General features: G+C 73.0%; 1 protein-coding gene across 1 annotated transcript in view; it reads right to left on the bottom strand.

Annotated features, from left to right (window-relative positions):
• Nucleotides 1–22,331, bottom strand: part of KCP (kielin cysteine rich BMP regulator) — a 50,646-nt gene that overhangs the window by 5,058 nt on the left and 23,257 nt on the right. Inside the window, 26 exon segments of the mRNA XM_077807924.1 lie at nt 162–261; nt 1,263–1,345; nt 1,854–1,974; nt 3,322–3,416; nt 4,212–4,379; nt 4,696–4,789; nt 6,945–7,127; nt 7,615–7,788; nt 7,982–8,064; nt 8,974–9,150; nt 9,325–9,495; nt 10,416–10,598; nt 10,893–10,986; nt 11,534–11,616; nt 13,119–13,292; nt 14,154–14,247; nt 16,958–17,064; nt 19,399–19,551; nt 19,953–19,965; nt 19,967–20,014; nt 20,016–20,048; nt 20,361–20,446; nt 21,046–21,145; nt 21,540–21,575; nt 21,577–21,628; nt 21,907–21,995. Coding sequence (XP_077664050.1) covers nt 162–261; nt 1,263–1,345; nt 1,854–1,974; nt 3,322–3,416; nt 4,212–4,379; nt 4,696–4,789; nt 6,945–7,127; nt 7,615–7,788; nt 7,982–8,064; nt 8,974–9,150; nt 9,325–9,495; nt 10,416–10,598; nt 10,893–10,986; nt 11,534–11,616; nt 13,119–13,292; nt 14,154–14,247; nt 16,958–17,064; nt 19,399–19,551; nt 19,953–19,965; nt 19,967–20,014; nt 20,016–20,048; nt 20,361–20,446; nt 21,046–21,145; nt 21,540–21,575; nt 21,577–21,628; nt 21,907–21,995 — 2,794 coding nt within the window.

Genomic DNA, 22,331 nt, shown 5'->3' with positions numbered 1-22,331 from the left:
TGGGAAGGGGGGGACTTGCTGCCTGGAACGCAGGGATCCCCAGATCCCAGCCCCCCGCTTCTTGGTGCCATGCCGCTCCCCCTCCCCCCCACAATGAAGCGTGCTCCAAGGGGCCCCTCGGCGAGGCCTCCGGGTGCGAGCAGGCGCTGGCCATACGTCACCGTCACAGACGGGGCAGCAGACGCCCAGGGGGGTGAACTGCTCGGCGGGAGGGCAGCTGAGCTGCGGGCAGCCCTGGTGCACGCACACCCAGGTGAGATCCTGCAATGAGAAGAGCGGGGGCCGGGATGCAGCCAGGGCACAGGGGGCAACCCGGGATGGCAACATGGGCGCACAGAGACCCATGGGACGGGGCCGCGACTTGGGCACAGCCACATGGGACGGGGTGGTGGCACACCCCCCCCCACACACACACCAGGGTCAGCTGTGGGTATGGAGGCCAGCGCCCGGAGCTGGGCGCCCCTCACGATTCTCTCTTGGCCAGGCCTGCTGCTAATGGGATGAGAGGAACCTGGGGGGCCCGGAGGGGGTCCAGCAGCGGAGCCATGGGGCGGACGGGCCACACCCAGCGTGCTCTCCATGGCTCTGAGGGGCCAGCCCCTAGAGGGTCACTGGAGGGAGAGCTGGAGCTCTCTATGGGGGGCACCCTGAAGATCAAGGGCCATGGACTCCCCACTTCTCCCTGCTGGGCTCTGGCCCCACTTCACACCACGCGGGGCTGGCCCTGGTCACTCTTTGGATGGGAGACCTCCAAGGGAGGCCCAGGGTGCTGCAGGGAGCGGGGTGGGGGCTCAGCAAGGGGGGCTCTCCCCTGGCAGTCAGCGCCGGACGTCAGTGCCTGCCAGTGCGGCACTAGGGGGCGCTGTGCTGCAAGGAGTGGGGCAGGGGCCCAGCAGGGGGCGCTCTCCCCTGCACTCCGCGCTGACCCGATGCCCCAGGGCGGTGGTGGGGGTGACCTTAAACGTGGGCCATGGGGGGCAGGCCGTGGGCACACCCCAAGGCGCCGTGTGCGTCAGAGACGAGACTCTTCGTTCCCGGAATGACTGCGCCGTTCCACGGCTGCCCCGCCCCACCACAGAGGGGGCTGCACGGCACAGCCCGGGGGTGCAATCTTGGGACGCGAAGGGCTGAGGGCAGGAGGCGTCCGCACTCCCCTGGAGCAGGCGTCGGCATGGGGGTCTGATCACACAGCGGGGTCAGGCTCAGCTCAGCCCGGCAGCCGCTGCCCAGCGGAGGGACAGAGCCGGCCCCGGGGCTCGTACCTTGCACTGGCAGGTGTAACACGGGTCGTCAGCCGCCTGGAGCTCGTTCCCGGCCAGCTCGGCCGTGCAGTTACTCAAGGCCTCTGCAAGCCACAAAGGCAGTGGGGTGAGGGGCGGGGTGAGGGGCCAAGGCACAAGGGACAGCCCCACCCCGCCCTGCCCCGCCCTGCCGGGGGGAGCCAGGGCCAGACACCTGTGTGACGGGAACGGACTGACCAGTGAAACAGCCCAGCTCCGGCCTTGCCCGGAAGGGGGCACTATGGGGAGCGGGCGCTGGCCATGGGGGAGCTCCCAGCTGCTCTAGCCCCGGTCTGGCCCAGCAGGGGGTGCTGTGGGGAGCGCAGTGGGGGGGAGAACTGGCCGTGGGGGACTTGCAGCGACTTCAGCCCCGGCCTTGCCCAGCAGGGGGTGCTGTGGGGAGTGAGGTGCGGGCACTGGCCGTGGGGGGAGCTCCTGGAGACTCCAGCCCGGCCTTGCCCAGCAGGGGGCACTGTGGGGTGTGTGGGGTAGGCCCAGGGCATTCCAGAGCAATGGCCGCCCCGTGCCAGGCCCTGGCTGAGCAGCCCTGGCGTGTGCCCGCAGGGTACTCACGGGCACAGGTGGGGCAGCAGTGCTGTGGCCCGGGCGGCTGGATCTGGCTCCTGGGGCAGCCGACCAGGCTGGGGCACTGCCTGCGGTAGCAACGCACATGAGGCCCCCCGACCGCCAGCCGCTGGAAGGAAAGGCAGAGGCCAGGCTGGTTACTGCCCCGTCCCCCCGACCCCGCACAGCACAGACCCTGTGTCGCGTCATTGACAGAATCTGGGGCCGTACAGATCACTGGTGCAACCAAGGTCCTATAGCGGCACCAAATCTGGTACAAAGGAGGTCACGTGGGGTGTCTCAGACAAGGCTGTGACTGGCTGCGTAGGACTATGCTGTCTGCATGTGTGTGTCGGTTCTGTAATTGAAGTGATGAACATTGGCTCTCTACTGTCTGTAGCTCAAACTTGTGCTGTGCTTCTGGGGGACACCCCGGACACGTTGGTGTCAGCTCTGCCTAGCCGGCCGGATGGCCCATGAAGGACCATCAGCGACACACCTGACCCACTGAGAGAAGGCGGATACACCTTGCGACTTAGCCAGGCACACAGGGACCTGCCCATATGACTCCAAACTCCATTTTGCTGTAATTTTCCACAGTACGAACAAAGAGGGGACCTGCCACCTGGAGGAGACTATAAAAGGCTGATGCCTCATCTCCACGTGGTCTTCAGTCCTGCTTCCTGCCTCTGGAGGGACCTTGCTACAAACTGAAGCTCTGAACCAAGGACTGAACGACCCATCTCAGCTGGGGACGTTCTCCAGAGACTGGATTTGAACCTGCCGTTTATTCCATCACTGCCACAAGCCTGAACCAAGAACGTGGCCATCACTGGCTGTCATTGATTCCATCTCACCGATTCTAGCTCTCGTCTGTATCTTTTTCCTTTTATGAATAAACTTTTAGATTTTAGATGCTAAAGGATTGGCAACAGCGGGATTTGTGGGTAAGATCTGACTTGTATATTGACCTGGGTCTGGGGTTTGGGTCCTTTGGGATCAGGAGAACCATTTTCCTTTTTCTTTCACTGGGGTCTTGGTTTTCATAACCATTTGTCCCATAACCAGTGGCCTGGTGGTGATACTGGGGAACTGGAGTGTCTGAGGGAATTGCTTGTGTGACTTGTGGTCAGCCAGTGGGTGAGACCGAAGTCCTCTCTGTCTGGCTGGTTTGGTGCCTTAGAGGTGGAAAAACCCCAGCCTTGGGCTGTAACTGCCCTGCTTGAAGCAATTTGTCCTGAATTGACACTCTCCGTTGGGTCCCACCAGATCCAGCATTGTTACACCCTGCCAATCCAGGGGCAGGGGTCAGAATAGCCCCCCTCCCTGATGAGTCTCCCACAAGACTCCAGATGGGAGAGCAGACCCCCAAAGCCGCGGCACCCCCAGGACGAGTGCACAGTGTGGGAGGCCTGGGGGTGTCCCCAGCCCGCTGCCTGGGAGGAGGGGGAGCAGTGTTTGCTCCCTGTCCCCTTACCTCACAGGTGCAGATCTCACAGGGATCCAGTGACGGCTGGAAGCTCTCCCCGGGGCTGTACGGCTGGCCCTCGAACATGCAATCTGGGGAGAAACCTGTCAGGGCAGTGGGGGGAGTCCCCATTCCTCTCCCAGAGCCGGGGACAAACCCAGGAGTCCTGGCTCCCAGCCCTGCCCACTCTAACCACAAAACCCCACTCCCCTCCCAGAGCCGCGGACAGAACCCAGGAGTCCTGGCTCCCAGATCAGCCACTAGTCATAGAAACAGTAAATGTAGAATCACTATTGACAACACCTGCAGCCGACGCAAAGCCTGGGGGCGGGGAGGTAAATAATGCTGAGGAGGGGCCGTCCCATGGTGCCATCTGCCCTGCCTGGCATGCTGGGCCCGTTCAACCAAAAGGGTTCAGTGCAGCCGAATGCAAAGTCCCCCATGCAGGACCGAGGGACGCAGGTGCACAGAGCAGGGGCCTGTCCCCCGCAGAGCAGAGACGCTGGGTGGGATCCAAGGCTCGCAGTCGATAAGCGACTCCACACGTCCAGTGCCAGGCTGTGATCCTTGGGCACACACAGGGCCACCGGGCGTGAGGACGTCCCTCAGACACTAATGGGCGCACGGCCGGACACTCCCGTCGGAGCTCCGGCCCCCGGGGCCTGTCTGGGAGGCGCTTTGGTCGCAGGTCTCTGGGCTCGATACGGGGGTAACAGGGGCAGTTCTCCGGCCTGTGCCAGGCTGGGGGGGTCAGACAGTCCCGTCCAGCCTTTGACCCTACAACCCTCCGGCTCAGCCCCGTGCCCTCTTCTGCAGCAGCTGCCCACCTCTGAGCCCCCTGTGCCCGCTCCCTTCCCCGCCCCCGTGTGGGCCTGGCAGAGCCGCACCCGCCCTCGCACCTGCACACAGTGGGCAGCATTCCCCGGGCACCTGGACCGGCTGGAGGCAGGAGCCGAGGCAGCGGATCTGGGCGCACGTGGCGATGCCGTGGGTGCACAGGCAGGACACGCAGGGGGAGGAGAACCAGCTGGTGCCATCGGCGTGCTCCTGCCCATCGTACATGCAGCCTGCGGGAGAGCAGCGGGTCAGACTCACACCAATGTCATGCCTGTGCTCTCTGCACGGTCCATCATACAGGTCGATATGGACCCGTGGGTGCCCACTACGCTAGGCCACAGCCTGCAGCTGCCTGACTCGGGGGGGCACTATCGGCCCAATATAGACCAACAGAGGTCACAGACCCCACATGCTAATGAGTCACTATTGACTGACATGGACCACTTGTTTGGGGCGGAGTTATGTAGATGGCCCGCCTCTCTTAAAGGGATAGGCCCTCTGTCCCCTGGGGGATATTGGGCGGGCAGCGGCCAGGGTGGGTCGTACCTTTGCAGCGGGGGCAGCAGTCCCCGGGCTCTATCACCTGGTGGGTGCACGTCAGCGGGGGGCACGGGGCCATCACGCAGAGCACGTCCCCGCCCTGAGAGGGGAAAGGCAAAGCCGTCAGTGGGGGGGGACCCCCGGCTTGGGATACGCCCCCTCCACCCGGAGGGAAGCCATCCGGAGCACGAGCAGGGGCTGGAGATCAGGGCTGTGGAGTGGGTAGATGGGGCTCTCGCCCCAGCGGCGGGTGCCGGCACCCAGGGTCGAAGGTCGGACACTCTTCGTCCGGACCGTGTCTTCGCTGACCAGCGGTGTTTGGGTGGAGAATTTACACCAAATCCCCGGTAGCTGCCACGGAGTGAAAAATATCCAGCAAACCCACCCCAGCCGGGGGGCCTGTCGCCAGGCCCCGGGAGAGCGCCGCTTTGCGGGCTCTGACAAACACTTGCAAAATGTGGCAAACCAATAAAATCCTGAGACCCACACTGTGGGACCCACACATGCCCAGGTGGGGCCAGTACACCTGAGGCACAGCGAAGGGTCCATGGGGGGCTCTCCTCAGAGCAAAGAATTAGCTGGTGGTCACGGGCATTGCCCCAGGCCCATTGCACACACCATCCCCGCCCCAGCCCCCCAGGAACCTGGCGGCCCCAGCCCATGCGGAGTTAGTGCCTGGCTCCCTGGGGAACGGGGTGGAGGTCGGGGGGATCTGGGTGGAGTGGGGTGCGGGTCAGAGGGGGAATGGGGTGGAGGTCGGGGTGATCTGGGCAGAGCGGGGTGGAGGTCGGAGGGGGGACTAGGCGGGTTTTGGAGGGGACCTGGGCGGAGCACGGTGGGGGTCAGAGGGGGAAGGGGGTGGAGGTCGGGGGGACCTGGGCGGAGCACGGTGGGGGTCAGAGGGGGAATGGGGTGGAGGTCGGGGGGATCTGGGTGGAGCACGGTGGGGGTCAGAGGGGGAACGGGGTGGAGGTCGGGGGGACCTGTGCCCAGCATGGTGGGGGTCAGAGGGGGAACGGGGTGGAGGTCGGGGGGACCTGGGCGGAGCAGGGTGGGGGTCAGAGGGGGAACGGGGTGGACGTCGGGGGGATCTGGGCGGAGCAGGGTGGGGGTCAGAGGGGGAAGGGAGTGGAGGTCGGGGGGATCTGGGCGGAGCAGGGTGGGGGTCAGAGGGGGAAGGGGATGGGTGTCGGGGGGACCTGGGCGCAGCACTGTGGCGGTCAGAGGGGGAAGGGGGTGGAGGTCGGGGGGATCTGGGTGGAGCACGGTGGCGGTCAGAGGGGGAAGGGGGTGGAGGTCGGGGGGATCTGGGCCCAGCACGGTGGGGGTCAGAGGGGGAACGGGGTGGAGGTCGGGGGAATCTGGGCGGAGCAGGGTGGGGGTCAGAGGGGGAAGGGGGTGGAGGTCGGGGGGCTCGGGTGGAGCAGGGTGGGGGTCAGAGGGGGAAGGGGGTGGAGGTCGGGGCGCTCGGGCGGAGCAGGGTGGGGGTCAGAGGGGGAAGGGGGTGGAGGTCGGGGGGCTCGGGCGGAGCAGGGTGCGGGTCAGAGGGGGAAAGGGGTGGAGGTCGGGGGGACCCGGGCGGAGCAGGGTGGGGGTCAGAGGGGGAAGGGGGTGGAGGTCGGGGGGATCTGGGTGGAGCAGGGTGGGGGTCAGAGGGGGAAGGGGGTGGAGGTCGGGGGGACCTGGGCGGAGCAGGGTGGGGGTCAGAGGGGGAAGGGGGTGGAGGTCGGGGCGCTCGGGCGGAGCAGGGTGGGGGTCAGAGGGGGAAGGGGGTGGAGGTCGGGGGGCTCGGGCGGAGCAGCGTGGGGGTCAGAGGGGGAAGGGGGTGGAGGTCGGGGGGACCTGGGCCCAGCAGGGTGGGGGTCAGAGGGGGAAGGGGGTGGAGGTCGGGGGGCTCGAGCGGAGCAGGGTGGGGGTCAGAGGGGGAAGGGGGTGGAGGTCGGGGCGCTCGGGCGGAGCAGGGTGGGGGTCAGAGGGGGAAGGGGGTGGAGGTTGGGGGGACCTGGGCCCAGCAGGGTGGGGGTCAGAGGGGGAAGGGGGTGGAGGTCGGGGCGCTCGGGCGGAGCAGGGTGGGGGTCAGAGGGGGAAGGGGGCGGAGGTCGGGGGGACCTGGGCCCAGCAGGGTGGGGGTCAGAGGGGGAAGGGGGTGGAGGTCGGGGGACCTGGGCCCAGCAGGGTGGGGGTCAGAGGGGGAAGGGGGTGGAGGTCGGGGGGCTCGGGCGGAGCAGGGGGGCACTGCGGGCCGGCTCACTCACCAGGCAGGTGCAGGTGGAGCAGGGGTCCCCCCCCGGGGGGCGGAAGGGGGCCCCGCTCTCGTAGAGGTGGCCCTGGTAGTGACAGGCACGGGGGCACTGTGGGCAGCACTGGCCGGGCAGGGCGACCGGGTTCCCGCAGGGGGCGGGGGAGCAGGGCGTGGGCACACACGTCACGCTGCCATCCTGCGGGGCAAGAGCCGCTGGCATCACACCTGGCCGGGCTCCTGCCCTGGGCAGGCAAGGGACCGAAAGCCCCCCCCAGAGCCAGCACCCCGTCCCTGGGGCCGCCAGCCCCCGCGGTGCCCGGAGGCAGGGCCAGGCCAGCACTGGGAAATCTGCGGGGAGGGGCTAGATCTGCAGGGGCACCTCCCCTGGCACTCAGCGCTGGCCCCAGGGCGGCACGACTGGGCGCGGTCCTGTGGGGGAGACTGCTTTAGCTAAGCCCACGGTTCCGCCCATCTGTAGCTATTACCGGCCTGCTGGCTCCTGGCCCAGGCCCTGCCCGCTGTCCCGGGCCAGGCCCCGCCCGCTGTCCCGGGCCAGGCCCCGGGGTGTCCCCTGCAGAGGCGGCTGGCGCCAGGACTGTGACCCCCGTCCCCAGCACCGTGGCGTGCTGTTTGCAGCGGGGCCCCTCCCCAGAGCTGGCTGCTTTTCGGGGGTGGACACTCACCAGGCAGGAGCAGAGCTGGCAGGCGTCGTGGGGGTCGGGGAAGCGCTCCCCGTTGCTGCACGCTCGCCCATGGAAGCTGCAGCCGTCGCACACGGGGCAGTCGCAGGGGCCCACGGCCGGGTGGGGACACGTCACCCCAGGGCAGGGCAGGGGCCCGCAGGACACCTCTCCCCGCTGCAAGAGGGCAGGGAACGGGGGTGAGCAGGGCAGGCCCCCAGCCATGCTGAGCCCCCCAGCGCCCCCACTCCCCTTGGGCTCCATCCCCCTGGCACAACCCCAGCCCTGTGCCAGCTCGGCTCCCTGTGCCCCCTGGGGCTGTGCCCAGCCCTCTCCCCACAGGGCCGGCCATGCCCCCCCGGGCACGTACCAGGCAGCGACACTGCTCGCAGCGCCCGCCGGGGGCCGGGAAGGTCTCTCCGTCCGCGAGGTCCTGGCCCTGGAAGTGGCAGCCTGGCACCGGAGGGGAGGAAAGACATTGAGAGCAGGGGAGAACCAGCCCCCCACATCCCAGGTGTCCCCCCTCCAGCACCCGCCAATCCCAAGCCCCCTCCAGCACTTGGGAGATCTGGCCCCGATCCTGCACCCAGCCCCACGCCCAGCACCGTCCCGCCGTGGAGCCAGCAACGCCCCCAGACCCGGCCTGGGCCTGCTCTCGCCCTAGGCACCGCTCCGGGGGCCAGGCCAGGCTGGCATGGCCTCAGGCTCCGCTCCGGGTGGGGCAGGCTGGGCTGGCGTCACGCTGGCCAGGCCGGACGGAGGTTGAGGCCCAGAACCTGCCCAGGGTCAAGCAGGGCGTCGGCAGCAAAACCTGCCTCCTCCTCCCCACGCGAGCGCCCTAACCACTGGACCACACTCCCCTCCCCTGGCACCTGGGCCTGTCGTGGGCACTGGGAATGGCCAAACCAGCTCAGCCCATCGGTACCCCGCCCAGGCCTGCCTGCGGTGCCCGTGAGGAACAGAAATGCTGGAGCCATCGATTGGCTCCACCCTCCCCCCTGGTTCTGCCCAGAGCTGGGCTAGAAGGGGGCTGCAGGTCGGGCGTGAGGGGCACCAGTGGGGTTGGGGAGGGACAGAGCTGGGTTGGGCTAGCAGGGAGCTGTGGGTCAGGGGCACCAGTGGGGCTGGGAGGGGCAGAGCTAGGACAGCAGGGGGCTGCAGATTGAGATTGAGGGGCACCAGGGGGAGCCCAGGGCTGGGCTAGCAGGGGGCTGTGGGTCAGGGATGAGGGGCACCAGCGGGGCTGGGGGGCACTGGCCATACCCCTTCATTTTAACAAGGCCTGAGGTTCCCCAGCCATGCCTGTGGTGGCGGAGAGTGGCCATGCCACGCGGTGCCCACCCTCCCCCGAGCCCCGCTTACCCTGGCACACGGGGCAGCACCGGCCTGGGGGGCTGGCGGGGTGGCGGCAGCCTGGCGGGTCGCAGGGCGTCGTGGTGCAGGTGACGAAGCCGTGGAGACAGGCACAGCGGCCGCAGGCGTCCTGGGGGTCCGGGAACTCCTGGCCATCGAGGTAACCCTCGCCCAAGTACTCGCAGCCTGTGGGGGCCGGACAGAGTGAGCCCGGTGCCAGGCACTGCAGAGGAGGCCAGGGCCCAAGACACCCCCCATGGGCTGACCCACCCCCCAACCCTGGCGCCCCAACTGGTGGAGCCCAGCGGCCCCCTGGGCTAGCCCAGCCCGGCCTCCGCCCGCACCCCATGCCCAACCCACCTTCGCAGACCTGGCAGCACGGCCCCCGGGCAGGGAAGGGGCACTGGAGCAGCGGGCAGGCCCTGGGCTGGCAGGAGACGCTGCCCTCCCAGCAGGTGCAGACGTGGCACGGCTCCGCGGGGTCCGGGAACTGCTCCCCGTTGGGCAGCTCCTTCCCCTGGTACAGGCAGCCTGGGGGCAGAGTGGGTGATGGCACCGGGCACAAGAGTGGGGCAGGAGCAGAGCCGGGGGCTGGGGGGAAGTGTTCCTGCTGCAGGGGGGAGCAGAGCACGGGGGCTGGGGGTGCAGCGGGGGGTTTGGGGGCCCAGGTCACTGGGTGGTTTCAGGGGACCCAGCGGGGGGCTGGGGGGCCCAAGGGGTATCGTCACAGAAATGGCAGCAGCCCTGCTGTGAGGGTACGTGCAAAGCCCAGGAGTACTGGGGGGGAATGCTTAGTGGACCCAGGTGGGATTCGAGGGGCCGAGGGGGGCTGGGGAGGCCCAGGGAGGGGGTTCTGGGGACCCAACAGGGGGTACCGTCACAGGAGCGGCAGCAGGGGGTGGGTGCAGAACATAGGGGCTCGGGAGTCCATCAGGGGCCTCAGGAGGCCCAGTGAGGCCCGCGGAGTGCCCAGTGGGGGGCTCATCGGGACCGGGGGGCCCAGTGTGGCCCGCGGGGTGCCCAGTGGGGGGCTCATCGGGACCGGGGGGCCCAGTGTGGCCCGCGGGGTGCCCAGTGGGGGGCTCATCGGGACCGGGGGGCCCAGTGTGGCCCGCGGGGGTGCCCAGTGGGGGGCTCAGCGGGACCGGGGGGCCCAGTGTGGCCCGCGGGGTGCCCAGTGGGGGGCTCATCGGGACCGGGGGGCCCAGTGTGGCCCGCGGGGTGCCCAGTGGGGGGCTCAGCGGGATCGGGGGGCCCAGTGTGGCCCATGGGCTGCCCAGTGGGGGGCTCAGCGGGACCGGCGAGCCCAGTGTGGCCCGCGGGGTGCCCAGTGGGGGGGCTCATCGGGACCGGGAGTACCAGTGTGGCCCGCGGGGTGCCCAGTGGGGGGCTCAGCGGGACCGGGGAGCCCAGTGAGGCCCAGTGGGGGGCTCAGGGGGTTGGGGGGGTACCGTCACAGGAGTGGCAGCAGTCCCGCCGCAGGGGGTGGGCGCAGAGGGCGGGGGCGCAAGGCTGGCGCTGGCAGGTGACGGTCCCGTTGGCACAGATGCAGAGGCGGCAGGCGTCCGAGGGGTCGTAGAATCGCTGCATGGGCTGGTAGGAGATGCCCGCGGAGAGGCAGCCCGCCGGGGGCTCTGGGAGGAGACAGGGGCGGTTGAGGGGGGCGCCGGGGACAGAGCGCCCGACTCCCCCAGGCGCTCCCTGCCCTTGGCCATGGCAGGGGCGGGTTTCAAGGCGGCAGAGGGTTTAGCTTGTGGGGTCAGTGCTGGGGGGCACCTCCCGGGAGCCCAGATGGGCTGGGCTCAGCTCGGCCCTGCCAGCAAACAGTGCCATGGTGCCTCCCAGCCCCCCCCCGCCCCCAGACAGATGGGGGGCAGCTGCGAAGGGGCCGTGACCCCCCCAGACCACTGCCCCGGGCGCCGGCCTACCTGGGCACTGGGGGCAGCACCCGCTGGGCACCAGGAAGGGCTCCGCGCAGGGCAGGGGCGGGCAGCGCCGCGACAGACAATGCACATGGCCGTTCTGCAGGGGGGAGAGGCAGGTCAGAGCCAGCCGGGCACTGCCGGGGAGAGAACCCAGGAGTCCTGCCTCCCAGCCCCCAACCCACCCTGTGCCCCAGCTCAGCATCCCACCCATCCCGTGACCCCCGCCCCAGACTGTGCCCCCAGCCTCCAGCCCCGCCCTCAACCCCACCCAGCACAGCGTGAAAACCACCGTCCACTGCGACGCCCCGGCCCCTCGCTGTGGCCGGGACGGGGTTAAATGGGTCCCTCCCTCGGGGGCAGTGGCTCAGCCATTGGACTGGAGCCCTGGGCTCTAGTCTCAGCTCTGCCGTGCTTGCCTGCTCTGTGCCTCAGTTTCCCCACTTGTAACGCGGGAAGCAGGCAGAGCGGGGCCGGCGGGGGCGCTGGCTGCACGATCGGTCCCCCTGCCATGGGCTAACGAGACGCAACCGGCCCAGCTTCCCCCAGCAAGGCAGCAGCAGAGCCCGGGCTGGGACCCAGGCGTCCAGTAGGCCACGCTGAACCACCCTCGGGCCCCGGGGCCCCGCTCGCCCCCCGGCACTTACGAGGCAGTGGCATTGCTTGCAGTGGTCCGTGGGGTGCGGGAACTCGGCTCCGTTGGGGTACTCTTTCCCCCCATAGCTGCAGCCTAGGGCAGACGGAGAGGGGACACGGGGGGGCTAACGGAGAGGACCCCGCCTCTGCAATGCATGCTGGGAGGATGGGGCAGACAGCGAGGGCCCCTGAGGTGCCGCCCAGGCCCCGTCCAGTGAGTCGGGGCCCAGTGCAGCAGCGCCCGATCCGCCCGCAGCCCCGACAGAGCCGTGTCCACTGGGGCTGGGGAAACTAGCCCAGTGGGGTCCCCCGTGGTCGGGGGATCGGGGTCGGGGGGACTGGCTTGTGGCCCCCGCGGGCAGGGGTTGGGGTAGTGGGAGACCGGGTACAGGCAGGGGGGAGGGGGGACTGGCTCGTGGGCCCCGCGGGCAGGGGTCGGGGGAGTGGGAGACCGGGCACGGGCAGGGCGGGAGGGGGACCGGCTCGTGGCCCCCGCGGGCAGGGGTCGGGAGAGTGGGAGACCGGGCACGGGCAGGGGGGAGGGGAACTGGCCCGTGGCCCCCGCGGGCAGGGGTCGGGGTAGTGGGAGACCGGGCACGGGCAGGGGGCGGGGGACCGGCTCGTGGCCCCCGCGGGCAGGGGTCGGGGGAGTGGGAGACCGGGCACGGGCAGGGGGCGGGGGACCGGCTCGTGGCCCCGCGGGCAGGGGTCGGGGGAGACCGGGCACGGGCAGGGGGGAGGGGGACCGGCTCGCGGCCCCGCGGGCAGGGCTCGGGGGAGTGGGAGACCGGGCATGGGCAGGGGTCGGGGGAGTGGGAGACCGGGCACGGGCAGGGGGGAGGGGAACTGGCCCGTGGCCCCCGCGGGCAGGGGGTCGGGGGTAGTGGGAGACCGGGCACGGGCAGGGGGGAGGGGGACCGGCTCGTGGCCCCCGCGGGCAGGGGTCGGGGGGGAGTGGGAGACCGGGCACGGGCAGGGGGCGGGGGACCGGCTCGTGGCCCCGCGGGCAGGGGTCGGGGGAGACCGGGCACGGGCAGGGGGCGGGGGACCGGCTCGTGGCCCCGCGGGCAGGGCTCGGGGGAGGTGGGAGACCCGGGTACGGGCAGGGGTCGGGGGGAGACCGGGCACGGGCAGGGGGGAGGGGGACCGGCTCGTGGCCCCCGCGGGCAGGGGTCGGGGGAAGTGGGAGACCGGGTACGGGCAGGGGGGCGGGGGGACCGGCTCGTGGGGCCCCGCGGGCAGGGGTCGGGGGAGACCGGGGTACGGGCAGGGGGGCGGGGGACCGGCTTGTGGCCCCGCGGCAGGGCTCGGGGGAGACCGGGCACGGGCAGGGGGCGGGGGACCGGCTCGTGGCCCCGCGGGCAGGGGTCGGGGGAGTGGGAGACCGGGCACGGGCAGGGGGCGGGGGACCGGCTCGTGGCCCCGCGGGCAGGGGTCGGGGGAGACCGGGTACGGGCAGGGGGGCGGGGGACCGGCTCGTGGGCCCCGCGGGCAGGGCTCGGGGGAGACCGGGCACGGGCAGGGGGCGGGGGACCGGCTCGTGGCCCCGCGGGCAGGGGGCGGGGGACTGGGAGACTGGGCGCGGGCAGGGGTCACCGTTGCAGTTGTTCGGGCAGCAGGAGCCGGGCAGCGGGCGGGCACACAGGGCACCGGGGCAATCCCGCGCCGAGCAGCTGACGATCCCGTCGGTGCAGACACACAGCTGGCAGGGGTCCCGCGGGCTGGGGAACCGCTCGCCCGCCTCCACCGCGCCCCCCTCCACGCTGCAGCCTGGGGGGGGCAGATGTCAGCGACCGCCGACCCCCACCCTGTCCTGCCCCCCAGCCCGGCCCTGCGCCCACCCTGCCCTGCCCCACCCTGTGCCCCCCTCCCATCTTGCCCCCCTCCCTGCCCTGCCCCCCAGCCCTATGCCCTCCCTCCTGTCCTGCCCCCAGCCCGGCCCTGTGCCCCCTGTGCTCCCAGCCCAGCCCTGCCCCCCCTGTCCTGCCCCACCCCGCCCAGTGCCCCCTCCCATCTTCCCCTCAGCCCTGCCCTGCCCCATGTCCTGCCTCCCGCCCTATGCCCTCCCTCCCATCCTGCTCCCCAGCCCTGCCCTGTGCCCCCTCCCATCCTGCCACCACCCCTGCCCTGACCCACCCAGCCCCACCCATCCTGCCCCCCAGCCTAACCTGTCCTGCCCCCTAGCCCTGCCCTGTGCCCCCTCTCCCCCCGGCTGGGATCAGCCAGCTGCTCAGTGTGACGGGGCCTCAGGCCCAGCCCCCCAGGGTTGGCTCCCTCACCCCAGCCCACCCCGTTTGCAGCCCCTGCGGAGGTGCCCCTGCCCCCCGTGCCCCCAGGGAGCCCCGAGGGGGCCGCCAGCCCCGGGCCCCTCCCCCCAGGTCCGCTTGGCCGGTCCGGCGATGGACGGGGGCATCGGGGGCATCGCACGTCTGCCCCAGGGCAGCGCCCCGGGGTCACAGTGCCCTCTGGGGGCCACTCACTGCCTCTGCAAGGGGCAGCCGAGTCCCATGGGGGGATATGGGGAGGCGGGGCGGGGGGGCTCAGCGCCATCACCCCCGTTTGGGGCAGGGCCTCACCGGCAGAGCTGGGTGGGGAACCCAGGAGCGCCCAGCCCCTCAGCGGCACACTCACCCCGACACGTGGGGCAGCACTGGCCAGGCTGGCTCTCCGGGCGGGGGCAGCTGGGCGTGGGGCAGGCGACGGGCGAGCACTGCACGGTCCCGTCCTGCGGGCAGGGGGCAGGTCACCGGCCGCTCCCGAGAGCCCCCCCCGACCCACCCCGCGGGGCCCACCGCCACCCTGCTCTGCCCCCGACCCCGGATCCCCCCAGGCCTGCGCTCCCAGCCCCCCCCCGACCCACCCCGCGGGGACTCCAGGCCCACCGCCACCCTGCTCTGCCCCCGACCCCGGATCCCCCCAGGCCTGCGCTCCCAGCCCCCCCCGACCCACCCCGCGGGGCCCACCGCCACCCTGCTCTGCCCCCGACCCCGGATCCCCCCACAGCCTGCGCTCCCAGCCCCCCCGACCCACCCCGCGGGGCCTCCGGGCCCACCCCCACCCTGCTCTGCCCCCGACCCCGGATCCCCCCAAGGCCTGCGCTCCCAGCCCCCCCCGACCCACCCCGCGGGGACTCCAGGCCCACCCCCACCCTGCTCTGCCCCCGACCCCGGATCCCCCCACGGCCTGCGCTCCCAGCCCCCCCCGACCCACCCCGTGGGGCCTCCGGGCCCACCGCTACCCTGCTCTGCCCCCGACCCCGGATCCCCCCAAGGCCTAAGCTCCCAGCCCCCCCCCGACCCACCCCGCAGGGCCTCCGGGCCCACCGCCACCCTGCTCTGCCCCCGACCCCGGATCCCCCCAAGGCCTGCGCTCCCAGCCCCCCCGACCCACCCCGCGGGGCCTCCGGGCCCACCGCCACCCTGCTCTGCCCCCGACCCCGGATCCCCCCAAGTCCTGCGCTCCCAGCCCCCCCCGACCCACCCCGCAGGGCCTCCGGGCCCACCCCCACCCGCTCTGCCCCCGACCCCGGATCCCCCCAAGGCCTGCGCTCCCAGCCCCCCCCGACCCACCCCACGGGGCCTCCGGGCCCACCCCCACCCTGCTCTGCCCCCGACCCCAGATCCCCCCAAGGCCTGCGCTCCCAGCCCCCCCCGACCCACCCCGCGGGGCCTCCGGGCCCACCCCCACCCTGCTCTGCCCCCGACCCCGGATCCCCCCAAGGCCTGCGCTCCCAGCCCCCCCGACCCACCCCGCGGGGCCTCTGGGCCCACCCCCACCCTGCTCTGCCCCCGACCCCAGATCCTCCCAGGGCCTGCGCTCCCAGCCCCCCCGACCCACCCCCCATGGGGCCTCCACGGCCCCCCACCCTGCTCTGCCCCCGACCCCGGATCCCCGCAAGGCCTGCGCTCCCAGCCCCCCCCGACCCACCCCGCGGGGTCTCTGGGCCCACCGCCACCCTGCTCTGCCCCCGACCCCGGATCCCCCCAAGGCCTGCGCTCCCAGCCCCCCCGACCCACCCCCCATGGGGCCTCCAGGCCCACCCCCACCCTGCTCTGCCCCCGACCCCGGATCCCCGCAAGGCCTGCGCTCCCAGCCCCCCCCCGACCCACCCCCCATGGGGCCTCCACGGCCCCCCACCCTGCTCTGCCCCCGACTCCGGATCCCCGCAAGGCCTAAGCTCCCAGCCCCCCCGACCCACCCCCCATGGGGCCTCCACGGCCCCCCACCCTGCTCTGCCCCCGACCCCGGATCCCCGCAAGGCCTAAGCTCCCAGCCCCCCCGACCCACCCCGCGGGGCCTCCGGGCCCACCGCCACCCTGCTCTGCCCCCGACCCCGGATCCCCCCAAGGCCTGCGCTCCCAGCCCCCCCCGACCCACCCCGCAGGGCCTCCGGGCCCACCCCCACCCTGCTCTGCCCCCGACCCCGGATCCCCCCAAGGCCTGCGCTCCCAGCCCCCCCCCGACCCACCCCCCATGGGGCCTCCACGGCCCCCCACCCTGCTCTGCCCCCGACTCCGGATCCCCGCAAGGCCTAAGCTCCCAGCCCCCCCGACCCACCCCCCATGGGGCCTCCACGGCCCCCCACCCTGCTCTGCCCCCGACCCCGGATCCCCGCAAGGCCTAAGCTCCCAGCCCCCCCGACCCACCCCGCGGGGCCTCCGGGCCCACCGCCACCCTGCTCTGCCCCCGACCCCGGATCCCCCCAAGGCCTGCGCTCCCAGCCCCCCCCCGACCCACCCCGCAGGGCCTCCGGGCCCACCCCCACCCTGCTCTGCCCCCGACCCCGGATCCCCCCAAGGCCTGCGCTCCCAGCCCCCCCCCGACCCATCCCGCAGGGCCTCCGGGCCCACCGCCACCCTGCTCTGCCCCCGACCCCGGATCCCCCCCCGGGCCTGCACTCCCAGCCCCCCCGACCCACCCCGTGGGGCCCCCCCACCCCCCAGTCTGCTCTGCCCCAGACCCTGGATCCCCCCAGGGCCTGCTCTCCCAGCCTCCCCCAACCCACCCCCCATGGGGCCCCCAGCCTGCTCTGCCCCTGACCCCGGATTCCCCCAGGGCTTGAGCTCCCAGCCTCCCCTGACCCACCCCATGGGACCCCCAGGCTGAGCATGGCTCAGACCCTGCCCCATTAGTTCCAGCCCCCCGCTGGGCTCTGTGCCCTAGGCACAGGTACCCTTGGGGAGAGCCGCAGGGCAACCCACCATGGGGGCATGCGGATGCAGCCCGGCACTGGGGGGGGTCTGTGCTGGCGCCCCAGGCAGGACCCGGGGGCAGCCCCGTGCCCACACCCTAGAGAGGACTGGGAGGTCCGGCACCACAACCCTGGCAACCGGGGAGGGCGTCCCCACTGCCCCCCAGCGGGGAGGGGCGGCTCCGGGGGCACAGAGGCCCCGGTTGGCCGCCCGCCGCGGTGCCCCGCGGGCCGGCCCCCTCACCAAACACTGGCAGCGCTGGCAGGGGCTGTGCGGGTCGGCGAAGGCCTGCCCGTTGGCGTAGAGGTGCTGGTTGTAGGAGCACTGGGCACAGGTCGGGCAGCAGTCCCCTGGCCGAGGAGACAGCAGGCGGGTTAGCACAGCGGGGCGCCCCGATCGGCCCGTGGCCACCCGCCCCATGGCCCAGCCCCAGGGCAGGGGGGGCCTGGGCCAGCAGGAAGCACTGAGGGGTCACTCCCGGTGCCCGGCCGGCTCTACGGGCTGCCCCCGCTGGATGGACCCACGGCGCCCGGTGTCTGCCATGGGCCCGGTGCCACGCAGACCCCCGGAGCTCAGGGGTGCGGAGCCAGGGGGGACCACAGAACGGAGGGGGTGGGGCCAGGTGGGCACCCACAATTGAGCTGGGTGGAGTGGGGGGAAGTGAGGGATGGGGGCAGTGGGGGAGGGGCAGTGCGGGGAAGGGAACTCACTGCTCAGGAGGGCGGGAGCAGGGGTCAGTGTGTGGGGGGGGGGTCAGGGGGGGAGGGGCACTCACCGCTCAGCCGGGCGGGGTGCTGGCAGGCGAGGGGCGGGAGAGGGGGCAGTGTGGGGGGGGGTCGGGGGGGAGGGGCACTCACCGCTCAGCTGGGCGGGGTGCTGGGAGGCGAGGGGCGGGAGAGGGGGCAGTGTGGGGGGGGGTCGGGGGGGAGGGGCACTCACCGCTCAGCCGGGCGGGGTGCTGGCAGGCGAGGGGCGGGAGCAGGGGGCAGTGTGTGGGGGGGGGGGGGTTGGGGGGGAGGGGCACTCACCGCTCAGCCGGGCAGGGTGCTGGCAGGCGAGGGGCGGGAGCAGGGGGCAGTGTGTGTGGGGGGGGGTCGGGGGGAGGGGCACTCACTGCTCAGCCGGGCGGGGTGCTGGCAGGCGAGGGGTGGGAGCAGGGGGCAGTGTGTGTGGGGGGGGGTCAGGGGGGAGGGGCACTCACCGCTCAGCCGGGCGGGGTGCTGGCAGGCGAGGGGCGGGAGCAGGGGGCAGTGTGGTGGGGGGGGGGTCGGGGGGAGGGGCACTCACCGCTCAGCTGGGCGGGGTGCTGGCAGGCGAGGGGCGGGAGAGGGGGCAGTGTTGGGGGGGTCGGGGGGAGGGGCACTCACCGCTCAGCCGGGCGGGGTGCTGGCAGGCGAGGGGCGGGAGCAGGGGGCAGTGTGGTGGGGGGGGGTCGGGGGGAGGGGCACTCACCGCTCAGCCGGGCGGGGTGCTGGCAGGCGAGGGGCGGGAGAGGGGGCAGTGTGTGGGGGGGGCTCGGGGGGAGGGGCACTCACCGCTCAGCTGGGCGGGGTGCTGGCAGGCGAGGGGCGGGAGAGGGGGCAGTGTAGGGGGGGGTCGGGGGGAGGGGCACTCACCGCTCAGCCGGGCGGGGTGCTGGCAGGCGAGGGGCGGGAGCAGGGGGCAGTGTGGTGGGGGGGGGGTCGGGGGGGAGGGGCACTCACCGCTCAGCCGGGCGGGGTGCTGGCAGGCGAGGGGCGGGAGAGGGGGCAGTGTGGGGGGGGGTCGGGGGGGAGGGGCACTCACCGCTCAGCCGGGCGGGGTGCTGGCAGGCGAGGGGCGGGAGAGGGGGCAGTGTGGGGGGGGGGTCGGGGGGAGGGGCACTCACCGCTCAGCCGGGCGGGGTGCTGGCAGGCGAGGGGCGGGAGAGGGGGCAGTGTGGGGGGGGGGGTCGGAGGGAGGGGCACTCACCGCTCAGCCGGGCGGGGTGCTGGCAGGCGAGGGGCGGGAGAGGGGGCAGTGTGGGGGGGGGTCGGGGGGGAGGGGCACTCACTGCTCAGCCGGGCGGGGTGCTGGCAGGCGAGGGGCGGGAGAGGGGGCAGTGGGGGGGGGGGTCGGGGGGGAGGGGCACTCACCGCTCAGCCGGGCGGGGTGCTGGCAGGTGAGGGGCGGGAGAGGGGGCAGTGTGGGGGGGGGGTCGGGGGGGAGGGGCACTCACCGCTCAGCCGGGCGGGGTGCTGGCAGGCGAGGGGCGGGAGAGGGGGCAGTGTGGGGGGGGGGTCGGGGGGGAGGGGCACTCACCGCTCAGCCGGGCGGGGTGCTGGCAGGCGAGGGGCGGGAGAGGGGGCAGTGTGGGGGGGGGGTCGGGGGGAGGGGCACTCACCGCTCTGCCGGGCGGGGTGCTGGCAGGCGAGGGGCGGGAGAGGGGGCAGTGTGGTGGGGGGGGGGTCGGGGGGAGGGGCACTCACCGCTCAGCCGGGCGGGGTGCTGGCAGGCGAGGGGCGGGAGAGGGGGCAGTGTGGGGGGGGTCGGGGCACTCACCGCTCAGCCGGGCGGGGTGCTGGCAGGCGAGGGGCGGGAGAGGGGGCAGTGTGGGGGGGTTCGGGGGGAGGGGCACTCACCGCTCAGCCGGGCGGGGTGCTGGCAGGCGAGGGGCGGGAGAGGGGGGCAGTGTGGGGGGGGGGGTCGGGGGGAGGGGCACTCACCGCTCAGCCGGGCGGGGTGCTGGCAGGCGAGGGGCGGGCACGGCAGGGCCCCGCAGACGGGCTCTCCGGCGAGGCAGGTGCAGGTCGTGCAGGGGTCCCCGTCCGGCTTCCACTGCGCCCCCTCCTCGAACTCCTCCTCGGCCAGCACACACACTGGGGGATGCAGGCCGTGAGGGGGGGGGCCTCCCTGCCACAGCCCCCGGGGACCCCCAGACGGCTCACCCCTCCTTCCACCTGGGCCCTCCCAGCCCCCCAGCTCTCCCCCCGGGGCCCTGCCCCTCCCAGCCCCCCAGCTCCCCCCCGGGGCCCTGCCCTCCCAGCCCCCAGCTCCGGGCCCTGCTCTCAGGCGTGGGGCGGGTCTGTTCTCAGGGAGCTAGCAGCCTTCCCCGCCCGGCCGGGGGCTGCCCCAGGGCTGGCGAGCCCAGTCAATGCCCACGGGCCAGCAGCACCCAGCGCCCCGCCCCGGCGACGTCCCCGGCCCGCGGAGGGGGCATCGGTGCTGCTCGCGGGCGCCGTCGGGCCGGGGGCTGGCGCAGAACCGGGCGTTACTCAACCTTTGCAGAGGGGGGCAGCAGCGCTGGGGGTCCCGGACGGGCTGGGTGCAGGACATGGGGGGGGCACCTCTCTTCCTGGCACTGCACGTGCCCAGCCTGCGGGAGAGAGCCGGTGTCAGTGATGGGCGGGCACAGACCCGGGCGCGCCGGTGTCCCCGCACAGCCCAGCCCTGGCACCCCTCGGCGGGGCTGCCCCGCCCCAGTGCCGCCCGCCCCCAGCCCAGCAACCCCCCCAGGCCTCCGTTGCTCTGCCCTCGCTCGGTGCCAGGGACCCACGTCCCCTTCTCCCTGTGCCCGCAGGGCTGGGCACCCTGGGCACAGGAAGGGGCTGGTTACGTGGAGGTGAGCCCCCCCCGGCCCCCCCCAAACCACGTGTGACCGTCCCAGGAGTCCCCCCGGGTCACTCACCGCACAGGTGCACTGCACGCAGGGCCCGCGGCCCGGGGGCGTGAAGGTCTCTCCGTGGCGGTAGGGGCGCCCCTCGTACTCACACGCTGCCCGCGGAGAGAGACGGGGTGAACAGCCCCGCACGGGGGGCAGCCTGCCAGCCCCAGCCGCACCCCCGGAAACCCGGGCCGGCTCAGAGACCCCAGCGCCCCCAGAGAGCCTCTACCGCCCCCCACCCTGCTCAGAGACCCCGGAGACACCCCCCCCTTTCAGAGACCCCAGCTCCTCAAACTCCCCCCACCTGCTCAGAGGCCTGGCTCTGACCGCCCAGTGGCCCGGGGGGGTCTGGCAGGGGTCTGGATGGGTCGGGGCCCCGTGGGCCCCCCTCCCAGCGCAGCCAAGCGGGATGGGCACAGGGAAGCACCAGCCCTGCCCAGAACCCAGCAGGAGGGACGCCCAGACCTGCTTGGGCAACGCTGGAGGCCGGCCCAGCCCGTAACCTGGGGGGTTCTTGTGCCCCGTGGCGCCAGGCCCTGTGCCGGGGGGATGCAGGGGAGGAGCCTGGCTCTGCTGGAGGCCCTGGGGGCATCCTCCCGCTCCCATGCCCTGCTGCCAGGGCTAGGGGCTCTCCGTGGGGCCAGCAGCTCCGGAGGCCCCTTGCTGGTCCCTCCCCCCAGCCCCTCCCCTCGCCCCGCCAACTACTCACCATGGCAGGCTGGGCAGCACTGGCCTTGGGCAGTGCCAGGGTGGCTGCAGGGCACGGGTGGGCAGCTCTTCTCCAGGCGCTCACACGACACCTCCCCGGCCTGCGGGCACGAGCCAGAGCACAGCCGGGCATCGGTGAGCGGCCCCCCGCTCCCGCCCGCTGGCACAGAGCCTCCGCCAGCATGGCACAGCCCCATGCCCAGCCGCCTGGCCCCCCCGCAGCCCGTGCCCCTGGCCCCCCCCGCAGCCTGTGCTTGGTGCCCCCCCCTGCTGCCAGCCCTGGCCAGGGCAGGCCTGGCACTGTCAGGCCTCCGGTGCTCTGCAGCATGGGGAGAGCGGGGCAGGAGCAGGGGCGCCCGTGGTGAGGCTGCCAGGCCAGCGGCCCGCCCGGGGCACTGGCATCCCTTGGGCAGGGGCTGTGCCGTCTGCATGGCCCATGGAGAGGGCTCCCGGGGGCGCTAACCCCACGGGTACCTGCCCCTGTGCCCGGCTCACCTGGCAGCGGCAGCTCAAGCAGGGCTGCTGCGGGGGGGGTGAAGGTGGCGCCGTCCGGGAAGGGCTGGGCATCGTAGAGGCAGTCCCTGGCACCTAGGGCGAGGCGGGCGTTGGGGGTGCAGCCAGGGCACCCAGCCCCTGGCATCGCGGCCGTAGGGCAGCGACGCCACGGGTGCCCCCCAGCCCCCTGCTGCAAACAGGCCCCCCTGAACTCCCCGAGCCCTCCCCTCCCCCTGGCTACCTGCCCCGGCCCCCCACCCGCTCCAAGCAGTGTTCCCCTTTACCAGACCCCCGCCCCAGTCATCGTGAGCAGTGCCCCCCCCGCAGCCCCACTCACGGTGGGCAGCGCCCCTCCACCAGCCCCACTCACCGCGGGCAGCACTCGCCGGGTCTCAGGACGGGCTCCGGGCAGGGGGCAGGCGGGCAGGCGGTGGGTTTGCACAACACATTCCCTCTCTGCACGACACATGTGCCCCCCACTTTAGCAGTCGCTGCCCCAGCCTGCCCCCCCCACCCGCCCTGGTCTGGGGGAGCCCCAGGGCCCAGCCCCATATGCTGCCTTGAGACCCTCCCAGCCCTGCCACCCAGGAGCCCCTGCCAGCCCCGGCCCAGCCCCCCACCCAACGGAGCAGCAGGGGCCCCCAGCCCTCTGGGGCCCCCGATGTACAAAGTGGGGATTTTCCCTTGTTATGTTGTATGTGAGTCTTACTGTTTTGCATGAATGCTGTGCGTGCCTCAGTTTCCCCGTGTGTCGCACCAATGTCTAGGTGGTGGGAATAAGGGTGTGTGACC

The sequence above is a fragment of the Eretmochelys imbricata genome, chromosome 1 (genome assembly GCF_965152235.1).
Source record: "Eretmochelys imbricata isolate rEreImb1 chromosome 1, rEreImb1.hap1, whole genome shotgun sequence".
In the NCBI taxonomy this organism is placed as follows: domain Eukaryota; kingdom Metazoa; phylum Chordata; order Testudines; family Cheloniidae; genus Eretmochelys; species Eretmochelys imbricata.
Note: the sequence above shows the minus strand (reverse complement) of the source record. Positions and strands in the feature narration are given on the sequence as shown.